Source organism: Neomonachus schauinslandi, chromosome 15 (assembly GCF_002201575.2).
Source record: "Neomonachus schauinslandi chromosome 15, ASM220157v2, whole genome shotgun sequence".
Taxonomy (NCBI): domain Eukaryota; kingdom Metazoa; phylum Chordata; class Mammalia; order Carnivora; family Phocidae; genus Neomonachus; species Neomonachus schauinslandi.
Genome location: NC_058417.1, coordinates 27,379,483 through 27,404,895, shown reverse-complemented (window position 1 = coordinate 27,404,895; position 25,413 = coordinate 27,379,483). Strand labels below are relative to the sequence as shown.

The window sequence follows — 25,413 nt, the reverse complement described above, 5'->3', positions numbered from 1 at the left end:
GGGTCACAACTAATTCAACTATCTTCTGTTCTCCCTGACATCAAGTGTCTGAAGTTACTCCCCCACAAGTTCTCAATAAGATACTTTGCAGACCTCAGGGCAGACAGGGCCACTATCTATTTTCCTTCCCACCACTATACTGCTCTGGTTTATAGAGAAGGAGACAGACAGAGCAGCCTGCCCTCTTGGCAAATGTTCATGATCCCCTTGCCATTCCTTAGGAACACGTGGTCTAGTGGGCAATGGGGAGGCCCACCAACACAGTGTCACCTTTAGCAGGTACCAAGGAGGTCTGAAACCCCATCAGTAGAGAAGCATTGGGGTTCTTCTTCCCGTGACCCTCTTTCAAATACCTAGAAAGCATAAACACCTAGAAAGCATAAAGGAATTCCTAATAAGTACAATTAGAACTGGAAGAACACTTAAGAGATTTTAGAGTCTCTCACCTTTATTTTATACAAAGGGAGAGTGGGGCCTGGGGTGAAATGACTTTCCCAAGGTCATGCATGGGGGAAAAAAAAATCAGTGGCAGAACTGGGCTCGGAACCCAACATGTGTCCAATTGTTACCTGTGATATCACCTGATATGGAAGGGGTATATGTCAGAGCCCTAGTGGAAAAGGGGGGAGAGAAAGGCCGAAAGCAGGAAATGAGTGGAAATCAGAGGTTTCTTCGTGTACTTCAGATGTTTGTATCAAACTAGCCCTGGGTTTCTAACCTACCTGCCCCACAATTTCTCTATCCCACTCAACCCTCTTCGAAACAGAAGTGAAATGTCTATGTGCAGGCCAGGCTCACACAGAACATGATCATGGGCAGAGGCTCCACAGAAAGAAATGGATGACCCAAGACCCACGTCTGGGGACTTTTAATACATGTTGTCCTGAGGATTTAAATGTTCATCTAAAAGCTCATTGCTTCTTAAAATGCTCTTGGCTGGGCACCTGGGTGGCTCAGTCAGTTAAGCGTCTGCCTTCGGCTCGGGTCATGATCCCAGGGTCCTGGGATCGAGCCCTGCATCAGGCTCCCTGCTCCGCAGAAGGCCTGGTTCTCCCTCTCCCACTCCCCCTGCTTGTGTTCCCTCTCTCGCTGTGTCTCTCTCTGTCAAATAAATAAATAAAATCTTAAAAAAAAAAAAATGCTCTTGGCTGTGACAGGGGCATGAATCAGGTTAGAGACAGAAGACAGAGTGTGCAGCAGGAGGAAGGGAGTAAGTTCAGAACCCAAGCCCACCATGCCTGGGTTCAGAATGTTGAGACATGACCACAAACAGCTACATGGCTCAGTAGGTGGGCAACTCTGGCTTTAAAATAGATGGTTGTATACCTTAAAAGAGTAAAAGTGCACAATTTTTACAATGTCTGTATCAGAACCAGTGGTTCACTTATATCTTATCTTGTGCCACACCCAGGCTGCTGATCCAAGGTTAACCTCCCATGTTAATGGAAAGCAGTTGCTGAGTTATATAGAACCCAAGGCCTCCCAAGGCAAGAATGTTATGTTGACTGTGTACTATTGGCTGTTATTAACTCTTTGCCAAGAAGCTAAACAAGCAAAGGAAAATGCCTTTTGGGGTGGAGAAGGACATGAAGAGCAAGTTCTAGTTTTTGTTGTGTCAAAAACCAGTTGTATGGCCTGGGCAAATCCCTCAAGTCAGCTCAGTGAAGATGAACAAGATGAACAAAAACCTGCAATGTGCCACGAAGGGGTCAGAAATCTAATGAAAGACTAGAGGGGGAAAAAAGAAGAAGAAGAAAGGAGAGAAGGAGGAGGAGGGGGAAAGTGGGGGAAGAGGGGGAGCAGCAGAGCAACCACTAAACATATACTCTAAGAATGCAAGGGGAGGACAGATAATATGATATGTGGCTGTCAGGAGGCTGGTAAGGGGCAGGAGATTAATTCTAATGAAGGGAAATCCTTGAGCCTAGGTTCCCTCATCTGCAAAATCGAAGGCCTGGAGGAGATTATCTCTAAGGACTGTTCCAGCTCTAAAGATCTGTCATCCAACAGAAAGTGAAGGCAAGTGAAAAGGAATCTGCCTTAAGAGCTTATTACCAGAGACTGGAGGTTGGGCAAATGCATCTTGTATTCCTTCAAAGTCCTCTTCTATGGGGCTTGAGGTCTACAAAAGAATAAAAGAGCAAAGGAAGAAGGGTCACTGGAGGCCAACATATAATCCAAAGGTAGAGGGAGAATTTCTTGATGTTCTTAAACCTTGAAAATCTTTCTATCTTTAATAGAAAAAGAACAAACCTGTTTCGAAGACATTAAGGATCATTTGTACTTTATGTCCCTCCTCAACAAGCCCTCCCCTGCCTCCCGCTGTGAGGAGGAATTGTGTGACTTTTCCCTTCTTTATGTTATTATCCCCTCCTCTCCCCAGCCTTCCAACAAAGATGTTTTGATTCTTAGGACCTTCACCAGAAAAGCCAAAGAAGGTTGGGGGGTGCCTGGGTGGCTCAGTCAGTATCTGCCTTCGGCTTAGGTCATGATCCCAGGGTCCTGAGATCGAGCCCCGCAATCAGGCTCCCTGCTCAGCCGGGAGTCTGCTTCTCCCTCTCCCTCTGCTCCTCCTCCCCACTTGTGTGTGCGCTCTCTCTCTCTCTCTCAAATGAATAAGATCTTTAAATAAATAAATAAATAACATAAGGGAAAAAGAAAAAAAGAAAAGTCAAAGAAGGTTGGAAAAATGGCCCAGAATACTGGTTCCTTTGAGAGGGTGCAGTGACTGGGAGGAGGCCTGGGGGCGGTCTTCTGGAGGACTACTTCCTGATCTGGGTACTGGTTATATGAATGTGTTTAGTTTGTGCAAGTCCATGAGCTGCACACATAAGAGCTGTGTACTTTTCTCTATGTTACACTTCATGTATGTATACACACACACATATATGTATGTATACATATGTACGTGTGTATATATATTTTGTATCTTTTTATTAAAGATTTTCTTAACATCACAGTCTGCTCACAGGAAAGTCAAGAACAGGTGAAGGATTAATAATGAAAAACTGCTCTGAGTTATCAGAAGTGCAGAACAGTGGAAATGATGCTTTTGTTGCATCACTGAATTCTTATCAGTCAAAGGTCGTGTTTGAGACATACAATCAATTCCTCCTTTTCCTCCACCCCACCTTCCATATTGGTAAAAGGTCCAAAAACGGTGGTAGGTTAGTAGGAAGACGAGGCAGAAATTATATACATAAATAAGAAAATCCAAGCAGCTTCATTTTACAAATGAAAATACCCTGTACAAACAGATGCTTGCCAAAGCCAGGCAGGTTCCCGAGAAAGCCCCATGCACTGCCCAGCATCACATTCATGCTGAGCCCTGGCCTCTGATCCTGGCTCTCCCACCACTGAAACGTGGCAGGCCAGGGCTAATTCCCTACATGTGGGGATCACCACTTCTTCACACAGAGGAAAAACAGCAGGCCTTCTTCTCTTCTCCACAGGAAGAGTATGTGAATTAGGTAACATGAAGAAAAGTGTTTTGAAAAAAAGTACTAAGTACTGTACAAATGCAGGAATCACAGTTTTGGGAGAAACTGCATATGACCTTCCATTCTCAAATATCTTATTTTTCAGAAGTCTTTTCAAAACATGAAAACACTGCTAAGTCAACATTATACACTTTTATATGTAAGCTATTTTTTCTCAATAAAAATAATTTAAAAGAATGAAGGCAATAGAGAAAGCTGAAAAGTACTTTACCCTAAACAGTGGTTTTTACCTCTAGAGCTAAGTTTTCTTGAGCAGTTGAGGAATAAAAATATTCATGGTCTGGAGTTAAAAATTCATCTGTTATGTCCTCAGAAGATTCTGGTGAACAAGTTGATCGCACAGACTGATCCTATTAATAATGTAGGAAATCACTTTTAGGTTGGTGTTCATTATAAACAAATCCCTTTATATTTGGATGCAGTGTTAATAATGGGGTTATCTAACATTACCCAGCAGTCAGGGTGACACTCCCTGAGCCAGCCCTCCCTGCCTGCTTGCACACCTGCCTCTGCCCTCCTTCCCCGCAGTGAGATATGCACCCCCTGCAGCAAGTGAGGCAAATGACAGTCTTGAGACTCACATCCTCATCTGTACAATGGATGGGGAGGGAGTTGGGCGACTTTTCTGCTCTGAAACTCTAAGAAGAAAGGCCCTAGACAACTCAAGCTGGGACTGAGCTTGAACAGCCACAGATGCTTCGTCCTCCAGACTGAGGAGTCCCGTGGGTGCTACAGTTTAAAAGCAAGTGAAGGAACATGATGTTAAAAATGGCAATGCAGGGGCACCTGGTGACTCAGTCAGATAAGCATCTGACTCTAGATTTTGGCTCAGGTCTCGATCTCAGGGGGTAGTCTGCTTGAGGATTCTCTCTTTCCCTCTCCCTCTGCCCCTGCTCACGCCAGCTTGTGCACGTGCTCTCTCTCAAATAAATAAATCTTTTGAAAAAAATAGCAATGCAATCTCAATAATAAAAATAAAACTTGAAAATTCAAAAGTACCAGTGATTTCTTTAGCATCTCTGTTTCCCCCCTTCCTTTTCTGCTCATTTCTCCATGTTCAGGCCCTGGTCCCCACATGGCAGGCAACTAACTCCTCTCCACACCTTCAGTCATCTCTTGGCAGAGGTTTTGTGATTTATTTACTTGGATGCCGCTTCCGCCACACACTTCTCTTCCCGCACGCGTAGCAGCTGCTCCCCTTTACCTCTCATATCAGATTGAAACTTCTTAGATAAGCCTGGCCTCACATACCCTCCCCACTTCCCTGACAGACCTGCTTCTCCAGCCAAGCCAGTATGCTTAACAGGGCCTATCCTTCCAGGCCCCATGTAAGAAAAAGAATAAATTGTCTTAAATTGTCCTTGTGAGTGGTTTCTGTGCTATGATTAAATACAACAGCATGTTCGTTGAAAGACCTTAAATGTTATCACAATTGTATTTTTATATTATTTCATTTTCAGTTCCTGTTTATATTCTTTAAGTGATTGTGTCCTCATATCATAATGATAAAAAATTCTGGTTCCTGGGCGCCTGGGTGGCTCAGTTGGTTAAGTGACTGCCTTCAGCTCAGGTCATGATCCCAGGGTCCTGGGATCGAGTCCCACATTGGGCTCCCAGCTCAGCGGGGAGCCTGCTTCTCCCTCTGACCCTCTCCCCTCTCATGCTGTTTCTCTCTCGCTCACTCTCTAATAAATAAATAAATAAATAAATAAAATCTTAAAAAAAAAAAAATTCTGGTTCCTTAGCCTGACTGGACTGTGGCCCAACTGCATGCTTCAAGGATGTGTTAAACCCCTGAAGCAGGGCTGTAGCCTAAATGCATTGATCCTGCTGAGGTGCAGTTGTCAGACGTGAACACGTGCCTTCCGCTGAGAGGTGAATTTGGGTCTTAGAGGACATTCTAGATGAAGGCACTCTCATCACAACCCTGGCCTTGCTCTTCCTACTTTAATCAGTCAGCTGCTGGGCCACGAGCTTTGATAACTGACCTCACATTGAGCTTCCAGAGTTGGTCTTATCTATCCAACTAGACAAGAAGCTTAAGGGTTTCCTGAATCTGACACTTGTCTGTGTTCTGCACAAGCTCCAAGATACACAGTGCTTTGAGTTGAACTGACTCAAAAAGTATTTAGGCAGGGAAGAAAGACTTCTTCATTCATGTCAGAGACTTGAGAGCACATACTCCAACAAAAATGAACTACTACAGATATTAATTCACTGGCATAATACATAACAACTCAGTTCTACTTTACTAGATCCTTGGGTTCCACCTGGCTCTGCAGGGCCATATTACTTACGCTATAAGATTTCTCAACGACCACAGATGCATCAGAACTTGCTTGAAAGACTTCACTATGTTCTGGCTGCTCATTTTTTCTGGGAGACAGGTGCCTGATACCTAATGATTTTAACACAACCAGGGCCATAGTCATTCAGTGGTATTTAGATGGCATGGAAGGGGAGAAGAGTGGAGTGAGAGGAGAGATGCGTGACTACTCTGCCGAGGGTGGCCATGTCCCATTAGTGGGGTTCAGTCCAGAGAATGGAGACTGTTAGTTTGGCCTGGCCCCAACACCCGGTCCTGTATCATCATCCTTTTGCCCACCCATTCAAGATCAATGCTTGAAAAGGAACAGTTTCTAAAAACTAAAAGAGCCCAAGCCAGTAGATTTTCTACCTAAGATAAGTGATAATTTTAGATGCATCTTTCTTTGATTTGTAAACAACTGTGAAATAATATTCCATGCCCTGCTTGCAAGCAAATTACCCAGTGGAACTACATGGCCTTCAGTTTTAACCTAAAAATCTATAAAGTGATGACAGTCAATGCCATTTGTCTCCAGGTTCTTCTCGCACAGAATCTCTGGGAGCCAGTGGAGTTTTTCTGGCTTAAAATGCAATGCAAGGAAATGGGCAGTAGGGAATGGCCATCTACCACTGCACTCAGGTAAGAAAGGTTCATTTCCCCGCCAGGTTAGAGCCAGGAACAGGGTCACTGTATAGAGATTATTTTACTTCCTTTGAGCAAATGGGTCTGCTCCAGTAACAGAAAAACTCACGAATCTTTGGATTTCTTTACCTTCAGGAAGGACAGTGGAATCAAAAGGGTATGCTGCTTTTCCCTGCAACTCAGGGTTCCCAGAGGGAAGGGAAAGGAGAGATGACCAAGCAAAGGAAATATGCCAGGAGGCTTACTTATTTTTGAGAGCTAATAACTTGATAGAGCTCACCTATCCCAATTCCTCCAACTGAACTTACTGGTGCAGGTTCGAGGCCCAGGCTGTCTGCCATGCTGGTCACTGTCACAGTCACTGTTGTCCATTTCGTCACACTTGCCATTTCCTCCTGGCTCATCATTTTTCCTGGGATACTCTACAATGCACTGCCAGCCCACTTTCTCAGGGTCCCTCAGCAGGGGATCAGGCACATTCTTCGCCTCACCCTCTGAAGTCACACTACTCTGAGGATGCCAAGGTGGTACCACCAGCTGCCCAGTAGCTGCTCTCTCTGCCATATCTTTCACCTCCACTGGACAGAAGGGAAAGCAGCATTTACAAGAGAACTCTGAACATTAGAAACAAAAGCTTTTGCTTCTTAAAGAGCTATATAATATTTTAGAGCTCATATTGTCACAATAGTTGCCTTTTTAGAACTGCGTCATCCTTAGCTTGCCCTATTTGGCCTGAAGGGGAAGGGAGAAGAGAACTGATAACAGAGGGGAGGACAGGATTTCAGTTCATTTCTGAATTTTGGAATGGAAGGTAGCAGAGAACTTGTAGATAGACCTTCTTGCTGTGAAGATTTTATAAGAAAATAACATCTGCAGCCCCCAGTCTGTAGAGACTAATGGAAAGGATTCTATCTGAGTTTGTCTAGCCTCTCTAGACTAGGCAGAGCTCATGTGGGTGTGTGTGTGTGTGTGTGTGTGTGTGTGTGTATGTGTATTTTTATATGTGTATCTGCATGGGCATGTCTTCATTCCAAATGTTCTATACTTTTGCTAATGTCATTTAACATAAGTATTAAAAAACACACTGTAAAAACTGATACAAAAGGAAATGCCCACAGGATATGCAAAAGTGACACTGCATGCTCTCTACTTTCATAATGAATGTTACACATTAAATTTCTACTGTGTATTGTTTTGCTACACTTGTTATAAATATGCATATATATATATATATATATAATGGAAATATTTCTTATAAAGTCTAGAAATGAATAAAGTTTTTCCCAGAAAAATAAATCACTGAACAGTACGGTATACACAGTGGCAAGCTTGACAGTCTCTTTTCTTTGGACTAGTAACACAAAACATGTTCATTTAAACAATGTTAAAAGACCCATCTTAATAAAAGCTTATCTTTCCTGACTAAGAGGTAAACAAAAAAAAAAGAAGAAGAAGAAAGAGAAAAGCATTTCCTTTCTGCAATTTGTAATCAGAAAGGTCTTGCTTTTAAACTGGAATGAGCCAACAGAAGAAAAGAATGTGGGAGGCTGGTGCCATACAGGCTGTGTACTTAGAGATAACAACCAGGTTAGAAATAGACTTTAAATTTCATCTGGCCCAACAGAACCTATGACTCTTTACTCACTTTTCCATTTCAAGTATACCTCTCCATCATCTTCATTATTTCTTGACTTTGCGTTACAGATTTCAGAAGAGACAGACTCCATACTGATCCTAAATTGTATAGGTTTGGGGGAAGGGGAGCAGGGTGGACACAAATACACCAGTTTGCTCAAGTTCCTGACGCAAACCAGAGCCCTCCAGCCCATCCAGAGGACCAACCCCTACTCAGAGCCATTCCTGGGACTGCACTGACTCCTGCTTACCACCAGAGGGCGCCAGACTCCCCAACGTTCAGACCACTCGAGCCTACCTAGTAGAGCCCTGGCCAGGGCCAGATGACACAGGAGGTCCCTTGGGGTGGCTTGACACAGTAACAAGTGCACTAGTAAGCTGAGTCAGCTTGGTTCGGGCACTGGACTCTTTAGGCCTTCCCTGGCTAAGAAATGAAAAGACTGGGTTAGAAGACCTCTAAGGTATTTTTTTCAGTTTCCAAGTTCAGATTTCATGATTCTAAAAGTACTCTTGAGAAATTTTCACAGGAAGAAGAAACCCACAATTGAAACCCAGTTTCACCAGACTTCTGAGCCTTAGCAGAGCCCCCCACCCTAACAATGCCACAGAACACAGGTGATGGTTCAGTAACTGTTCCTACCCTTTGAACAGAATTCTCCGGTAAAAGGCGCACCTGCGTATCAGTGAGAGCACAATAACTAATATTTGCAAACATGGCCTTAAAGCACCAGCAAGCCTGAAGAACATTCAGAGTTCTTCAGCCTAGTCTAAGTTCGAACCCTACCTGCCACTAACCGGCTGCCTGCCTCTGGCATACTTCAATCTCTCTGGACCAAGTTCCCTCATCTGAAAAACAAGGGAGTCCTTCTTCCTCCACATATCCATGATCATATATACATCTCATCGTCTATTAAAGTAACTCCTCAAAAACATGTGACCTGTGGCGTATGTACGAATTCCTCCTTATCTTGAATGCCCTACTTCCCCACTGGACCAGAACACAGAGAGACTGCTGACCTGGAAAGGTCAGATCTGACTGGCTTCTTTAAAGAGCAATTTGGCAGCAGCTATCAAGTATCTTTAAAATGTTTAAACCCTTTGACCTACTAACTCTGCTTCCGGCAATCTGTCAAGGACATAATCCAAAGAGCAGAGAAAGCTGCACTGCCAAGTCACTGCAGCCCTATTCAAAATGGATAAAAGCATGAAACAACCTAAAATTCAACAATGGGGGACATCCAACAAGTTCAAATTTACAGGATGTTTTCTTTTTTTAAATCTTTATTTATTTAAGTAATCTTTACACCCAACATGGGGCTCAAACTCACAACCCTGAGATCAAGAGTGGCATACTCTTCCTACTGAGCCAGTCAGGCGCCACTGGATGTTTTTTAATAATGTGGGATAGAATGCTCTTGTTTTAATGTAAGATGAATAATCAGGATATAAAAGTACCTATATGGGGGCACCTAGGTGACTCAGTTGGTTAAGCGTCTGACTCTCGATCTCAGCTCAGGTCTTGATTTCAGGGTTGTGAGCTCAAGCCCTGCGTTGGGCTCCACAATGGGTGTGGAGCCTACTTCTAAATAAATAAATGTAGCTATATGCATATAATTATATCTTTTAAAAGCATACAAAAAGATTAGGTGGATTGGTAGCAAAATGTCAAACTTTTCTTTGGTCTGTCTTTTGTTCTTTTGGGGGAACAGGATGAATGGGTGTAGCGGAGGCCACAACTATGGCTTTGCTTTGTCATCTAATGGCCATACTATCACCCCATTTGCCTCTCTCAATGATGTGAGTTCTAACCCCTTTGATGCCAGTTAGTTGGTTCTCCAATAATTCCCTTTGTAAAGGTAAAATACACTGAACTAAAATGTCTGGGTATTTTCTTTGATTCTCCCTAGTGAACACGTTTACTAACGTGAAAGGAACAGCAAACTCTTGTCATTAGTCTCAGTCACCACTAGGAGAAAAACAAAAAGTTACTTTTTTCCAGGAGAACTGACTTCAAAGCCATGGATTAAAAGCTACCATTTAAACACAAAAAAGTAAAGCTGAAATTGATAGACTAGTCTATCTTGAAACACCTTTAGTAATTGCCCCTATGCAAAATAAAATCTGTTTTACCTAACTTCTTAAAAAGTCAGTGTACACATATGCTCTCCTTCCTATGATCTGTGCTGAAGCCAATTCATTTCATTCATCTGGATGGAAATCATTGGCTGCATGGTAACAGTTAAACTGTTCAACCCCTGCTCTGGAGTCAGGGATGCTTATTTTGAACAACCCTAGCTTCCAAATAGTTTGGTTTCTGGAGCACTGACAAATGGAATACCTGGCATTTCTTTTTATAAGAAAAACAATCTGGCTAGCTTTGGAAAGGCAAGGTGCTTTGCTTTTGACAAACGATATGTTCTGTGTGATTAACCTGCTAGCTACTTTACCTTTGATGTCTTCTCCTACAGGTTTCTGTTACGTGGCTCTTTCTGCTCACCTGAAGGAGAAAACCTGCCAAGATCTGTTTCTGTGTTAGTATTCTTCATCACTCACAGTCTCTTTGTCACAAGACACGTGAAGATCATTAAGTGGCTTTGGGGTCACGTGGGAGTCTAAAGGCATGGTGACACAAAGAACAAAATATTAACCCACCTACTGGTATTTGGGGTCCTGTTCCTTTCCAAACTACATTTGGCTCCTTGGATGGGCTGTGATTGGTCACTTGTGCTCTGTTTTCCAGGTCCACAACAAGTTGGCAGCTTAAAAAGCAGTAAACATGTTTCAGTGCTTTGATGAAGGAATTCCTCTTCACTCTCACATTCTATTTTTCAAGCCATTCTTACTAAATGTGCAGAAATAACCAGACCTACTAAGACGATTTCCTTTTGCATATTTCATATCTAGTAACTCATCTCTTGGCTGGAGGTCTTTACACAGAAATACTGGTCCCCAGAAACCCAGTCCAGACTGGGAGCAAGGGAAGAATGAGCAGACAAAGCAGACTTCAAAAATCCAATAACTTTCAGGTGCCTGGGTGGCTCAGTGGTTAAGTGTCTGCCTGTGGCTCAGGTAATGATCCTCTAGTCCTAGGATGGAGCCCTGTTTCAGGCTCCCTGCTCAGCGGGGAGCCTGCATCTCCCTCTCCCACTCCCCCTGCTTGTGCTCTGTCAAATAAATAAATAAAATCTTTTTAAAAAAAGTCCAGTAACTTTCCCCTATATTATTATTAAGGCAGCAAGCTTTGTGGCAAGAACCTTGGGCCCTGGGCTCTAGTCTAATCCTTACTCAGAATAACCTAAGAGAGTATTTTGCTTCAGCTTCCTCATCTATAAAACAGGGAAAATAGTATCTACCTGAATCCACCAGTGGGGATGCTATGAAAATAAGACACAATAAAATAAAAGCTACAACACTTTGGAAATAGAAGCAAATTAAATTAAAGCCTGTGTATTTTATTCCAAAGAGAAAATTCTGATCTCCTTATTCTAATTTTAACAAACTTAGTTCATTATATTTCCTAACCTGCAGCAAGTTAAGGCAACAAATGTGGTGCACTGGGATGGCAGCAAGATGCCCAAAGGTGAGAGGATGCATAAGAATGGTCACAAGCTCCCTGAAGTATGAGCTCCAGAGGCCTTTGCATGGAGGCAAAGATTCCTTAGCAGGGGCTGAAGGCAACAACTTTATCATGGAGCATAAATAACACATGTTCTGAAAAATGTCATGGTCACCAAAGAAAGATTAGAATATACTGAGAAATATATTCAAAATAGGTATTTAGAATAATGGGAAGTTTGTAATATTTTCATTTGGCACGATTAAAAATTTAGGAACTGAGAAATTAAAGAATGACCCTGGGCACCAGGCATATAAATGAGGCCTTGGACCTTCTTGCCCAGCTCAGCCTCCAGCTGAATACGGTCAAGGGAGTGATCCCAGCCCATGCCACATGTAGTGAAAGAATCATCCTGATTAGCCCTAACATATTCCTGACCCACAGAATTGTGAAAAATAAATCACTGTTATCACTAAGTTTGGGGTTTTGTTGTTGTTGTTACTACACAGCAATAGATAGCCAAAACATAATATACAAGAAAAGTTATTTCTAATAGTTTTCTAGCAAATCTGAATTTCCAACAGAAACAGAAATATTAGAGTCTAAGTAAATTCATTTTGCCTTCTCTTTATACAAAAATGCCAACGCTTTTCCAAACGTTTCAAGTGAGGACTGCAGTCTCACTGAAACTCAGCAGGGTACAGTGAAAGAGCAGCAGACTAAGAGTGAAGAAACCTGCCCCTAACCAGCTGTGGGCCTTGGCAGTGTGGCTTAGTAAGGGGTGCAGGTGGTGAGAGTTGTCTGCCCTGTGCAGGCAATAAAGGGATGCACTAGAGGTGGAGAATTTTAAAATTATAATAAAACCCACTAAAAGCTGACCAGCTTTTTATCACCATAGGCCAGCAATTCTAAATAACTTCAGTAATAAAATCCTTCTTCCAATGGGGCTGACCTCTCCTATCCCAACGTCATCTCGGTAACACCTGGACTTTAGAAAGTTTAAGTCTTTGACCTTGAGCTTCACACTCTGTAAAATGATGGGGCTGATCCATCTCTAAAATTCTGATTCAAGAGACAGCCAGCTCTCTAAATGTGAACTTGTTCAAATTCATTCATTTATTCATTCCCTCAATGACCATCTATCGAGTACCTTCTATGTGCCAGGTACCCTTGTTAGGGCACAGAATGTGTAAGACCCAGGCCCTGCCCTTAAGGAGCTCATGCAGGAGCCACTCTGCAGCTACACCTCCTAGACCAGTTCCCATGGTGTCTTCTCACCTCCTTTGAGGTATCTTCTTTGATAACCAGGCTTGGTCCCAAAGGAACTATTCATAAGCAGAACCCACACTGGAGCTATTCATAATTAGAGCCTGTGACTCAGTCATCATCATGTCCCAGGGCCTAATTGTATAGCCTCTGGCTCTATAAATGTTTATTGAATGAGTAAATGAATAAACAATTGAAAATGGGGATTAATACCTGCCCAAGATACCATATTTAGTAAAGTGAATCATGTAAAATTAATACCTGAGCATTTTGACCTATAAAACAGCCATTTCATATGGTCCAGCCTGATGCACAGGATTTATAAAGAAGAACATGGGCTGTGTGTTGGGTTTGGAATGAGAGACGAAGAGTATCTACCTTAGAATCCCATCCTAGAGGCCTTATTTCCCAAAGCCAAGAGGACCCCACTATGAGTTGGTTGTATTTATGAGTCCTTGCACAGGGGTTAGGGGCAACGCTGAACCATGTTCCAGATCCTGCTCATGCAGCCCTGCCTCCCACTTCTTAGCTGTACCTGATGGCTCTTCTCTGACTCATCTCCAGTGCTTTCTTCAGAGACTTGGGTGACAGGTTTCCAGCCACAGCCACTTCTTTTCCTGGACCTTTTGCCAAAATGTCCCCCTTCGAAGTCTCTCACTATGGAAGACCTTGTCAGGGTTAGGCAATTGCCACTGGTGTTCAGGTGCTGGCCCGGCAGCTGCCTGACAGGAGGTACATAGCTGGAAGCTGGGGGGCCCAGGGCTGAAGGGGAGTCATAGATGTTTGCGAACTCTCTTGAAGAAGCCCACAAAGACCTGCACTCCTCCTGCTCCCTCTGTATCATCTCAAGCTTATCGATTTTCTGTTGGATATTCCTGAGCAAATCAGCATTCTGGTGCATTAATGTCTGTGAAATCTTTAGATTCAGCACACACTTACTGATGTACTCCTCGGTCATGCACCTATTGCTCACATTGCCCTTGGCTTCTCTGGCTGGCTCGGGCAAGCTGGGTGAACTAAGAGAACCATTTTGCCAATCCCAGTCCTCAAAGGAGAGCTCTGTGCTAGCTTCTGAAGAGCTCTCGTCCTCATCACAAAAACAGCACGCCTCTCTCTCCATCTTGTCCAGCTCTTCTTCCAAGGACTTCAGTTCATCTGCCTGGCTTGGTCCAGCCCCCTCAAAAGATGAACCGGCTCCCGGAGGCTCCTTCTCTTTGTCATCTCCCCTGTCCAGGCAGCCTGAGTAGATTTCGTTGATTTCGAAGCTACAGAGGCTTGCTTGACCTGGGCTGGGGCTCCTGGCCTCTTCCGCCACAGAGCCAGCAGGTGAAGCAGCGTCTTGGTTCTGAGTCTCCTTGGCCATCATACTTGGATCTAGGACTTGAGGATCTGGTGTTGCTTTCTCGGTGGGAGAAGAGGGACCCCTGGGTGAATGAAGCCGACTCCCTGTTGGGAAGAATGGCAACATGCAACGGATTAAAGTGATCACATGCAGCAGCTAAGCAGCCTTGCCATGTTGTTCAAGTGGTGTGAGAATAGAGAAAGCAGCTTTTTATTTTCCCATTCCCTTCACAGGTGTGGAAGACTACCAGATACACTCACAGAGGGTGCGAGGGTATTTCTAACAGATGAAAATTTCCATTTTGACATGAGTTGAGGTAGAAAATTGAGGAGAGATCAAATCCTGGGGAAAATGTTCTAAGCTTAAGTTATAGTGTGTTCAAAACACACATAACTCTCAGGACATGGAAATTACAGACCCCTAAATCTTAAGGACTAAATTCATAGCTTCTTTTTACATACAAAGGAGTTTGAATACTCATGTCAGTTAAAGTTATGCTCTAGGTGAGTATCTGATAAAAGTAGCCACTGTATCACGGGAAGAATCATAATTCAAAAAATAACCCCAGAACTGACCACCCATCACCCCTGCTTGCAGAGAACAGGATGGAAGAGCCAAAGTAATGAGATGCCATTCTGGAGGCTTCCAGCCCTGTCCAAAGAGACAGAGAGAATGGTCACTTGCCCTGGATTCCAGCTCTGTAATAAGTCTGGAGTCCTAAGTAAGCCCTTAGTTTTCTCATCTGGAATATGAGAATATTAAGCTGGATGATTGCTAGGTCCTCTTTAGCTCTGAATTCTAAGATTTCTAAATGCACTAAAAAGCTGTACGGCTATAGGAAAAGGTTGGAGGAAAACACCAAAATATTGATAAATTATTTCTAAGTGGCAGAATTAAAATGATAAGTAATTTTCTTCTCTGTATGATTTCAAGTTTTCTATAATAACAGATAATAGTTTTGAATTTTAAAATCACCATTTTTATTTGGGAAGCAATTAAATCAATTCCTAAGAATAATCATGCTAGAAATAAACTAGTGGTTACTGCTTAGCTCTGGATCCAACCAAGGTGCATATGGAGCCAAAAAAATTTAACTTAGTAATTTCAAGAATCTTGATTTTTTTCCTAAGGCATCCACCATTTCCAAGTGTAAGTGACGTGTACAGTTTGGAGGAGTTGATTAGTTGTAGCTTGCAACTCTCCTAAAACATTCATGTCAAATAATGCTTAACATGTGGGTTAAGGCCATACCCATTTCCTTTAGCTCTTTTATTTCCAAGTTAGGGGTCTCTTTCAGATGTTCTGAGGTCAGTCCTAGATAGACATTGACATCAGGATGGAGTTCATATCTCTGCACCTTGGGGCTCTCAGTTGGCTGAGTTCTCTGGGTTCCAAGAAAATCCTTCAACAAGGGAAATATCATTAAGGACATATTTATAATCATTTGAATGTCGCTGGTTTTTTTATTAAGTTTATTTAAGTAATCTCTATACCCAATGTGGGTCTCAAACCCACAACTCTGAGATCAAGAATCTCATGCACTTCCAACTGAGCCAGCCAGGTGCCCTGTCACTGATGTTTTTGAAACAGATCTAGGTATCAGATAAATCCTTCTTCCTCCTGTTGGGCAGACTGACTATAATCCAAATTAGTTAATTCATTGTTATTACCAATATTTTAAAAATAATAACAATAGGGATGTCTGGATGGCTCAGTCAGTTAAGCATTTGCCTTCGGCTCAGGTCATGATCCTGGAGTCCCGGGACCAAGCCCCATGTTGGGCTCCCTGCTCAGAGGGAATCTGCTTGTCTCCCTCTGCCCCTCTCCGCTTGTGTTCTCTCTCTCATTCTCTCTCTCTCAAATAAATAAAATCCTTAAAAATTAAATTAAATCAAGTTAAATTAAATAATAACAATAGCTCCCAGTCACTGAATCGCATTATGTGCCTATGCCCCTCTATGTGCTGACCTTCCCCAGCCTCCTTCATCAATTCCCTGCTGCTCCCACCAAGTGAAGCAGCTCGGAGTTCCTTTTCTTGGGAGCCCAGAAAGAGAGTGATGAAATGAGGATTTCCAAAACTTCTTACAACTTGATCTCTAGCTTCTTCCTGGTCTCTAAGCCCCCTACACCACTGTGATGAGTAAGCTGAAATAAACTAACAGCTTCAGAGCTTACCTTTAAGTCATTCTTCAGAATGTACCGGATATCTTGAAGGTTCATAGTTCGGTCTTTCTGCTTGACCTGGATGCCTGACTTAACAATATCATAGTAAGGCTTTGGAAGCCTGACATCAGCTTCTAAATAATTTCCCAAAACTATGGCTTCTTTGATAACTGAGCCATCTAAACCATTCCAGGGTATGTTATCTGTTAAGGAAAAATTCATAGGAAAGAGTAGCATTAAGAAATCATGTTTAAAAAAAAAAGAAATCAGGTAAAATTGGGTAACCTTAGTCAAGTCACTCAACCCCTTTAAATACTAATTTCTCTTTATAGAAAAAACTACCTGGAAGTCCAATCATATAAACAAGAAGCCACTTTACCCATTTACGAGGGAAATCCCTGCTGCAGAGACAGTGTCGGAATCATGTGCGCGTGGGCCCCCTGCTGGCGGACCTGAGCACCACAGCGAATGTTTCATGGCTTTAGGATCCGTAGCCCAGTGCATTCCTCTCATGGAAGGTGTGGTTTTGCCTCTCAGACCATAAACTATGCTAAATGGGAAGGGACTCTCACTTACCCCCTCAGTGAATGTGGTTTTACTGTATGTGTGTATGTGTGTTTCCCCTCTCCTCAAAGATTGTGTCTTCAGATATGTGATCACTTTTCACACTAGGGTCTTGCAGGTTTGGAAAGGCTTCCACATCTTTCAAGTGACACTGCTTACATACACACTAAACCCTAGGTTTGTTTGATTTCATAGTTTACTTCTCCAAGGCCAGTCTTTCCCCCTCATTTACAAGTTCTTTTTTTTTTTTAATTTTTAAAAAGATTTTATTTATTTGAGGGATAGAGAATGAGAGCGAGAGACAGTACGAGCAGGGGGAGGGGCAGAGGGAGAAGCAGACTCCCCGCTGAGCAGGGATATTGCCAAATGCAGGGCTTGATCTCAGGACCCCTGATCATGACCTAAGCTGAACCAACGGAGCCACCCAGGCACCCCTCATTTACAAGTTCTTAAGGGGCATCTCACACAGACCCCTAAGCATTGACAGCAATATTCAGTTCAAAAACTTTGCTTGGGTTAAATGCATTACCTTTGACAGGATGATAAGTGGACTTGGCTAAGCCTCAAAGAACAGGTTAAAAGAAAAAGACTTGGTGGCGCCTGGGTGGCTCAGTCGTTGGGTGTCTACCTTCGGCTCAGGTCATGATCCCAGGGTCCTGGGATGGAGCCCCGCATCAGGCTCCCTGCTCGGTGGGAGGCCTGCTTCTCCCTCTCCCTCTCCCCCTTCTTGTGTTCCCTCTCTCGCTGTGTATCTCTCTCTGTCAAATAAATAAAATCTTTAAAAAAAATAAATAAATCAAAGAAAAGAAAAATAAAAAAGAAAAGAAAAAGACTTCTGGGAGATCATCTCATATCTTCCATAAGCACAAAGAAGTTTCCTTGAAGAGATTTTTCTATGTCTGCATTTTCATAAAACTAAGTAACTCTTTTTTTTTTTTAAAGATTTTATTTATTTATTTGACAGAGGGATAGAGAGAGAGAACAAGTAGGCAGAGGGAGAGGGAGAAGCAGGCTCCCTGCCAAGCAGGGCGCCTGATGTGGGGCTCGATCCCAGAACCCTGGGATCATGACCTGAGCCGAAGGCAGCCGCTTAACCAACTGAGCCACCCAGGCTCCCTACTAAGTAACTCTTTTTTTTTTTTTTTTTTAAGATTTTATTTATTTATTTGACAGAGAAAGACACAGCGAGAGAGGGAACACAAACGGGGAGTGGGAGAGGGAGAAGCAGACTCCCCGCCGAACAGGGAGCCCGATGCGGGACTCGATCCCGGGACTCCAGGATCATGACCTGAGCCGAAGGCAGTCGCTTAACCAACTGAGCCACCCAGGCGCCCCCCCTACTAAGTAACTCTTAAGGGAAAAAAAAATCCAACCTAAGAGTAGAGACTCTGGTCACAGTCAATGTGCTCTTGGATCTACCTGTTAAAATCTCCTGTATGATCACAGAAAAGCTGTAAACATCTGACTTCACTGTTGCTGCCTTCTGTAAGATCACCTCTGGGGCAGCCCAGTTGTACAGCTGGGTCGGGAGGGGCACTCGAGTCAGGTCCCTGTGTATACGTCCATCCTGGCTACAGAAGGAAACACAAGGTCAGGTTCATGTCTTAAAGGAGCATTGTGAACATCATACAGTACATTTGTGAAACATCTGCCTCTGAAGACTGGCAACCTCCTTGAGCTTCTAGAAACCCAGCTAGACACTGAGCTAACCCTCAACGCCTGCTGTTCCAATCTACCAGAGTGGGCCCTGCCCACCCTCCACCGCATCTGACTGTTCTCTCTTGCTTTCACTCAAGTCACGGGGGCCCGCTGTGAGTTTCTCCAATACGTGTCACCACTTCAGGTCTTTGCACTGCAAACTGGCTTCTTCTGCATGGCATGCTCTACCCAGAGATCCCTGGGTGACTGGCTGCTTCTTGTAACAAAGGTATTAGCTCAAAAATTACCTCCTCAGAAAGGCTCTCCCTGATCACCTATAGTCCTATTTTATTGGCTTCAGAGCACTTATTTTCTGAAGGTTTGTTCATTTATTTACTGCTTATTTTCTTCTCCCCTCTGCTAGAGTCAACTCCATGAGAAGAAGCACCTTATCTCTTTCATATCATGTATATCTAAACTTACATGAGGGCCTCAATGCCTACTTTTGAATAAATGAGTATAAGACTCTTTCAAGACCCCATCAAGCCCCATCTGCTTTATCAAAGTCTTGTGGGACTCCTCCAATTCCTTGTGATTGCTTCTTTTCTGAACTCTGCCCTCTTGGGACCAAGCCTTCTCAGTTCAGTACTCAAAAGTACACTGACTGGCTTGAAAAACTCAACTTCCCAACTAGATTCCTTGAGAACTAAGTCAGAGCATCCTAAATGTCTCTTGGGCCAACAAGAGTCTTCAAGGGGGTGTGCCTGGGCGGCTCAGTTGGTTAAGCGTCTGCCTTCGGCTCAGGTCATGATCCCAGGGTCTTGGATCGAGTCCCACATCGGGCTCTCTGTTCAGTGGGGAGTCTGCTTCTCCCTCTCCCTTTGCCTGCTGCTTCCCCTGCTTATGTGCTCTCTCTCTCTCTCTGTCAAATAAATAAATAAAATCTTTAAGAAAAAAAAAAAAGAGTCCTCAGGGTGAGGTCAGCACTGATTTCTGTCTACAGCTGCCATGAGCATCTAATGAGATCCTGTGTGTGGCAACACTCTGAGCCATAAAGCACATACAAGTAAGTTATTATTATGAATGTTATGGTAGGCATTTGGTAAAGACTGTAAACGCTAGCAGATCATTTTTTTTAAAGATTTATTTATTTTAGAGAGAGAGAATCTTGAGCAGACTTCCTGCTAAGCATGGAGCCTGACGTGGGGCTTGATCTGATGACCCTCAGATCATGACCTGAGCCAAAATCAAGAGTCAGACATTTAATCAACTGAGCCACCCTGGTGCTCCAATGATTAAATTTTTAAAAAAGCAAGTGACCAGAAGTTCTTTGCTGGTCTCGCAAAAAGATCTGAGGATGGGATGGGTGTCTCAGGTTTTGAGAAAATTTCCTTAAATAGTATTTCTTCCAGCAGACCTTTTGGTAAATGGTAGTGAGTTCAGGAAGCCATCAAGTTAGAAAAGTTGGTATTGACTTTTTGGTTGTATTGCTGAATAGTTAAGCATGGCCCGGTATAGCATGAACAGCCTAGAGGCATGCCAATACCACATTAATATCACAGAAAAAGCAATGGACTCTGAGGACCTAGCATGCTTGGCTCTTCACCTTGTGGGATGGTTCTTCAAGGGAAACACTCACCTACCTTCTCAGGCCTCTCAGGCTTGTCTAAGGCTCTGGTAAGGGACAAGTCACTTACAACGAGCATTTATATTCTTTCTCTTTTACATCCACTCACCTTCTTCTTTTACAATCCGCCTTCCTTCTCAGTTAAAGCTAGTTGGGGGGCAGAGGAGCTTCTTTTCTGGCTGTCATTCTGGGGCAGATATTTTTCTAGGCTTCATCTCTGACATCATTAAAATTACATTTGGCTATGGCTATGTGATACCACTTGCAAGGTCAATTCCAGTTCTAAAGATTCCATTAAGAAGGAGGTGAAGAATAAGATAAACTGCTGTATCATTTTTATGCCACGAGATGGAGTGTTACCCTTGACAATGACATTCAACAAACCAACCAGCCCAAATAGAGTGTTACCAAAAATAAATGTGGAATTGAAAGTTACTCTGGATTCTTGGATCTCAGCTCATGTTATCAGTTGTCAAAGAAGGGTATGCTGTTGTGGCTGGAACTGCTTGCTGACTGATGTTTCTGCCTGAAGTTCCATTCTGAGGTCAACAAACCCAAAAGAAACCACACACCTTCCTACTCAGTTACCTCCAAGCCCCTTACCTGACCCATCTGTGGACCCCAGCTTCTCAGTGCATCTCACATTTTTCACTTCTATTCTGATTCCTTAGTCACCACCAGGCCCGGAAGTACGGCCTCCTAGTTGGGCTTCCTACCCTTAACCTCCAATCCATTCTGCCCTGATAGGCACGAAACATCCTCTACCACCTCGTTCTAGCCACAGCTGGGTAACTTGAGACCATCTCTTCCCCTCTCTGGGCCTCAGTTTCCTCATCTGTAAAAGACAAGGCTGGGCTGAGCCATCTCCAAAGATGTATTTCACTCTAGGATTCACATTTCTACTGGAGAACTCTGGCAGAACAAGCAGTCATGCCTCCATATCAACAACAGATGGCGCTCCATCACCAGCAAATAGCCTGGACTCTGCCGCAGCCTTCCGGAAAAGCCTCTTCTGTTATGGAAGGCAAAAATGTCCAAATCCCTTAGCTTCTACTGCTCCTGCACACATAGCCAAAGTGGTAAATCCTGTTCTGAACCATTTAAAGTTTTCCCATCATCTAGACTCTTCTGTTCATTTAACCGACGTTCAAATGAGCACTTACTATGTGGCAGGCCCTGAGCTGACAAGGAACATGCACAGTCCCTGCCCTCCCTGAGGTCACCCTCTGGTGGTGCAGACACATTTGGCCTCGGAGGAACGGAATACGCAAAGTGCTGTGGGGACCAGGGCTTCAGGATAGGCTTCATGGTTGTGGTGGGAGATTGTGCCTGAGGTGAGTTTAAGAGGATAAACAGGTGAGTGCCGACTATTCCAGATGCGGGGAGCAGCACCCAGAAATGGCCTAGCCCAAAAGCAGCTTCAGATGCCAGGCAGGGTGGGGGAAGCGACATGGCTGACACTGTGGGCAGAGCCCCACCTTGGAAGGCTTCCACACCCTGCAAAGTGCCTGGACTTCATCTTGTAGGCAATGTGGAGACACGGGAAGGTTTAAACTGGAACTGAGAATGGACCAGATCTGAGGCTGAGCAGCTCGACTGGAGACAGTACTCACGTGGAGAACTGCTGCAGTCACACCCCAACTGTTCCCCTGCCTCTCTCTGGTCCCCTTTCAGCCCCTTCTTCACATGCAGGAGCCAAAGGGACCTTCTTAGCCTGTCAATCATCCATGACACCATCCTGCTCAAAAAAAAAAAAAAAAGCCCTTCGTGTCACCCAGTATTCTTAGGATAAAGAATTCAAACTCTTCACCAAGGCCCACATGGGCCAAATACAACCAAGCCCCCTGACTCTGCTCTGCAGGCAGAAGGACCAGGGGAACGTGCAGTCTGGGAAGTCTTTCTGTTTCATTCATTCAAAAAACATATGCTGAGCGCTTACTGTGTGAAGGCCTGTTTTAGGCATTTGAGATACAGCAGTGGATAAAACAGAAATCCCTGCCCTCACAGAGCTTTTCACATAGTGAGAAAAATACATTACAGAATATGCGAGGAGCAATGACCAGCAAGAAACTCTGAAACAAAGCCTCAGTGATTGGGGTGGGGTGGGGAGGGGGCATAGGTGGGGGCAAAGGTAAACTGAGGTAGGCAGGGCTGAGCAAGAGGTCTGCCCAGTGGCTGAAGCTTCACAGCAGAGCAGAACCAACAATGGGCTGAAGGCTCAGAGCTGTGGAAGGCAGCAAGGAAGCACAGGAGAGGTCCTCTGCCTTCCAGAGCCCAGGGACAGGAGACAGCAGGTACCCCCAACTCTCAGGAGGACTTTGACTCCTGCCAAATGGAAAATGAAGCCCACCCAACAACCCTTGAATGAGGGTGTTGTTTTTGTCTCTGCCCCCTCACTGCGCTGAGCCCCTCGAGGGCAGGGAATGCCCTTGGTGCCCACGCAGCCAAGTACCTGGCCCAGGAGTAGGAGGCGTGACCAACTGTAAGGCTCATCAGCACCCATCACCTCTCTGTCCTTCCAGGATGCACAGCTACGACACATTTCCCAGCCTCCCTGCAGTGAGGAGGAGACTACAAAGCGGGAAGCAATGATATAGCCACTTCAGGCTGGCCCCTAAATACCACGTGCCCCTCCATGCTCTCCCTTCACTGACCAGCAATGCAAAGACCACAGTGGGGGACTGAGGCTTGGGGACAGCAGAACTATGGATGGGAGGAACTTGGAACACAGTGGGTGCCTCCCTCCAACACACACACTACACTGCAATGTGAGTGAGAAACACACCTTGGTTGTGTTAAGCCACTGAAAATTTTGAAGTAGACAGAGCATTTACACATACTGGCTAATAGGGGCCCTTGCTCGTTAAATGTTTATTAAAATGACGATGTCTTGAGCAGAAGCAACTTCCCCAAAGTCCTAACCTTGGCAGACAGGGCAAGGCATTTGGGAAACCTCTTTCCCCAGTGATGAACAATTCAGCCCACCAATGAGGAAGAGGCCCGCCCAGATCAGATTCTTTCTCTATAACACCTACCTTTCCATCATATACTCCAGATTGGTTAGCCTTGCTTCGCCTGTGGAGACGATGTGGATGGCATAGGAGCTGAGGGAGCGGTGGATAAACCCCCGGGAATGCAAGTATCTCAGGGCATCGGACATCTGGAGCAGCAGGTGCACGATCACCTCCATGTGCAGCACAGGGAACTGGGAGCGCTGGAATCAAGGGATAAAATGGCCAGGAGCAACAGGGCTGGGCCCTGGATGCGGGAGAATGCTTTGCAATTTCCAAAGTCTTTTCAGTTGATCCTCACAGCTACCCAGAATTCCCATGTTACAAATGGGGAACCTCACGCTCAGGGAGGTTAAGTGACTGGCGTAAAGTCCCACCGACCCCAGGGCCCCCTGGCTCCAAAGCTGGACTCCTTTCCCTGAACTGAGCTACTTTACACCACAAAAAACGAGGAGAAAATTCTCAAAGCCTGGTATGTGTCTCCAGGGTGGGCTCACCACCACCATCCCACCACCAATGAACCTGCCCTGCACCTCCCCATTCAAGCCTGTGCTGCCGGGAGAACCTGGAAGCCTAAAGGACCAGTCCAGCCCCTGCCCCAGAAAGATGACTGAGCCTAAGAGGAAAGAAATTCGCTCACACCAACGTATCTGGCTGATTAAAGTCATACTGGTCTCTCCCCAGAGAAATGGCATTCTTTTGAAAAAACAAACAAAAAAACCCAAAACTTATTATTGAAGTATGACTGACATACAATATTGTATTAGTTTCAGCTGTACAACACAGTAATTCAAGAATTCTATATGTTACATAATGCTCACCACGGTAAGTAGAGTGTCACCATCTGTCACCATACACTATTACAATATTGCCTACGCTACACTTTCATCTTCATGACTTATAATTTTATAACGTTAAGCTTGTACCTCTTAATTCCCTTCACCTATTTTGCCCACCCCCCACCCTCTGCCCCTCTGGCAACCACTAGTTTGGTCTCTGTATTTATGAGTCTGTTATTGTTTGTTTGTTTGGTTGGTTTTTTTAGTTTCCACATACAAGTGAAATGATATATTTGTCTTTCTCTGTCTGACTTTTTTTTTTTTAAGATTTTATTTATTTAGTTGACAGAGAGAGAGAAAGAGAGGGAGAGCACAAGTAGGCAGAGTGAGAGGGAAAAGCAGGCTTCCCGCTGAGCAGAGAACCCGATGCAGGGCTCTATCCCAGGACCCTGGAATCATGACCTCAGCCAAAGGCAGATGCTTAACAACCTAGGCACCCCTGTCTGACTTATTTCACTTAGCATAATATTCTCTTTAGGTCCATCCACATTACTGAAAATGGCAAGATTTCATTCTTTTTTATGGCTGAGTAATATTCCATATGTGGTGAGCCCACCCTAGAGACACATACCATCTCACATTATAATAATTTCACATTATATATATGTATATACATATATCCTATATATTATACATACATATCATATTATACACATACATATATACACACTCACATATACATATCTCACATCTTCTTTACCCATTCACCTGTTCATGGACACAGGTTGCTTCCATATCTTGGCTATTATAAATAATGCTACAATAAATATAGGGCTGCATATATCTTTTTGAATTGGTATTTTCATTTTCATTTTTTTTTTTTAAAGATTTTATTTATTGGGGCGCCTGGGTGGTTCAGTCATTAAGCATCTGCCTTCAGCTCAGGTCATGATCCTGGGGTCCTGGGATCGAGCCCCGCATCGGGCTCCTTGCTCGGCAGGGAGCCAGCCTGCTTCTTCCTCTCCCACTTCCCCTGCTTATGTTCCCTCTCTTGCTTGCTGTGTCTCTCTCTGTCAAATAAATAATAAATAAAATCTTAAAAAAAAAAAAAGATTTTATTTATTTATTTGAGAAAGAGAGAGAATGAGCAGGGAGAGTGTCAGGCAGAGGGAGAGAGAGAAGCAGACTTCCCGCCGAGCAGGGAGCCTGATGCGGGGCTCCATCCCAGGACCCTGGGATCATGACCTGAGGCAAAGGCAGACACTTAACGACTGAGCCACCCAGGCACCCCAGTATTTTCATTTTCTTTGCATAAATACCTAGTAGTGGAATTGCTAGATTATATAGTAATTCTATTTTAATTTTTTGAGAAACCTCCATAC

At 44.0% G+C, this 25,413-nt stretch overlaps 1 protein-coding gene across 2 annotated transcripts in view; it reads right to left on the bottom strand.

The window, feature by feature from the left end:
- Nucleotides 1–25,413, bottom strand: part of TEX14 (testis expressed 14, intercellular bridge forming factor) — an 87,065-nt gene that overhangs the window by 19,537 nt on the left and 42,115 nt on the right. The window contains exons 9-20 of one of the 2 annotated variants that reach the window (XM_021704099.1): nt 23,277–23,455; nt 18,396–18,547; nt 16,425–16,615; nt 15,501–15,651; nt 13,566–14,353; nt 10,738–10,844; nt 8,384–8,509; nt 8,096–8,184; nt 6,759–7,028; nt 5,798–5,898; nt 3,731–3,850; nt 2,056–2,122 (exon numbers count right to left, since the gene is read on the bottom strand). In XM_021704099.1, the coding sequence (XP_021559774.1) occupies nt 2,056–2,122; nt 3,731–3,850; nt 5,798–5,898; nt 6,759–7,028; nt 8,096–8,184; nt 8,384–8,509; nt 10,738–10,844; nt 13,566–14,353; nt 15,501–15,651; nt 16,425–16,615; nt 18,396–18,547; nt 23,277–23,455 (2,341 nt within the window). The remainder of the gene's footprint in view (nt 1–2,055; nt 2,123–3,730; nt 3,851–5,797; nt 5,899–6,758; nt 7,029–8,095; nt 8,185–8,383; nt 8,510–10,737; nt 10,845–13,565; nt 14,354–15,500; nt 15,652–16,424; nt 16,616–18,395; nt 18,548–23,276; nt 23,456–25,413) is intronic. The other variant, XM_021704101.1, reaches the window with a different exon arrangement.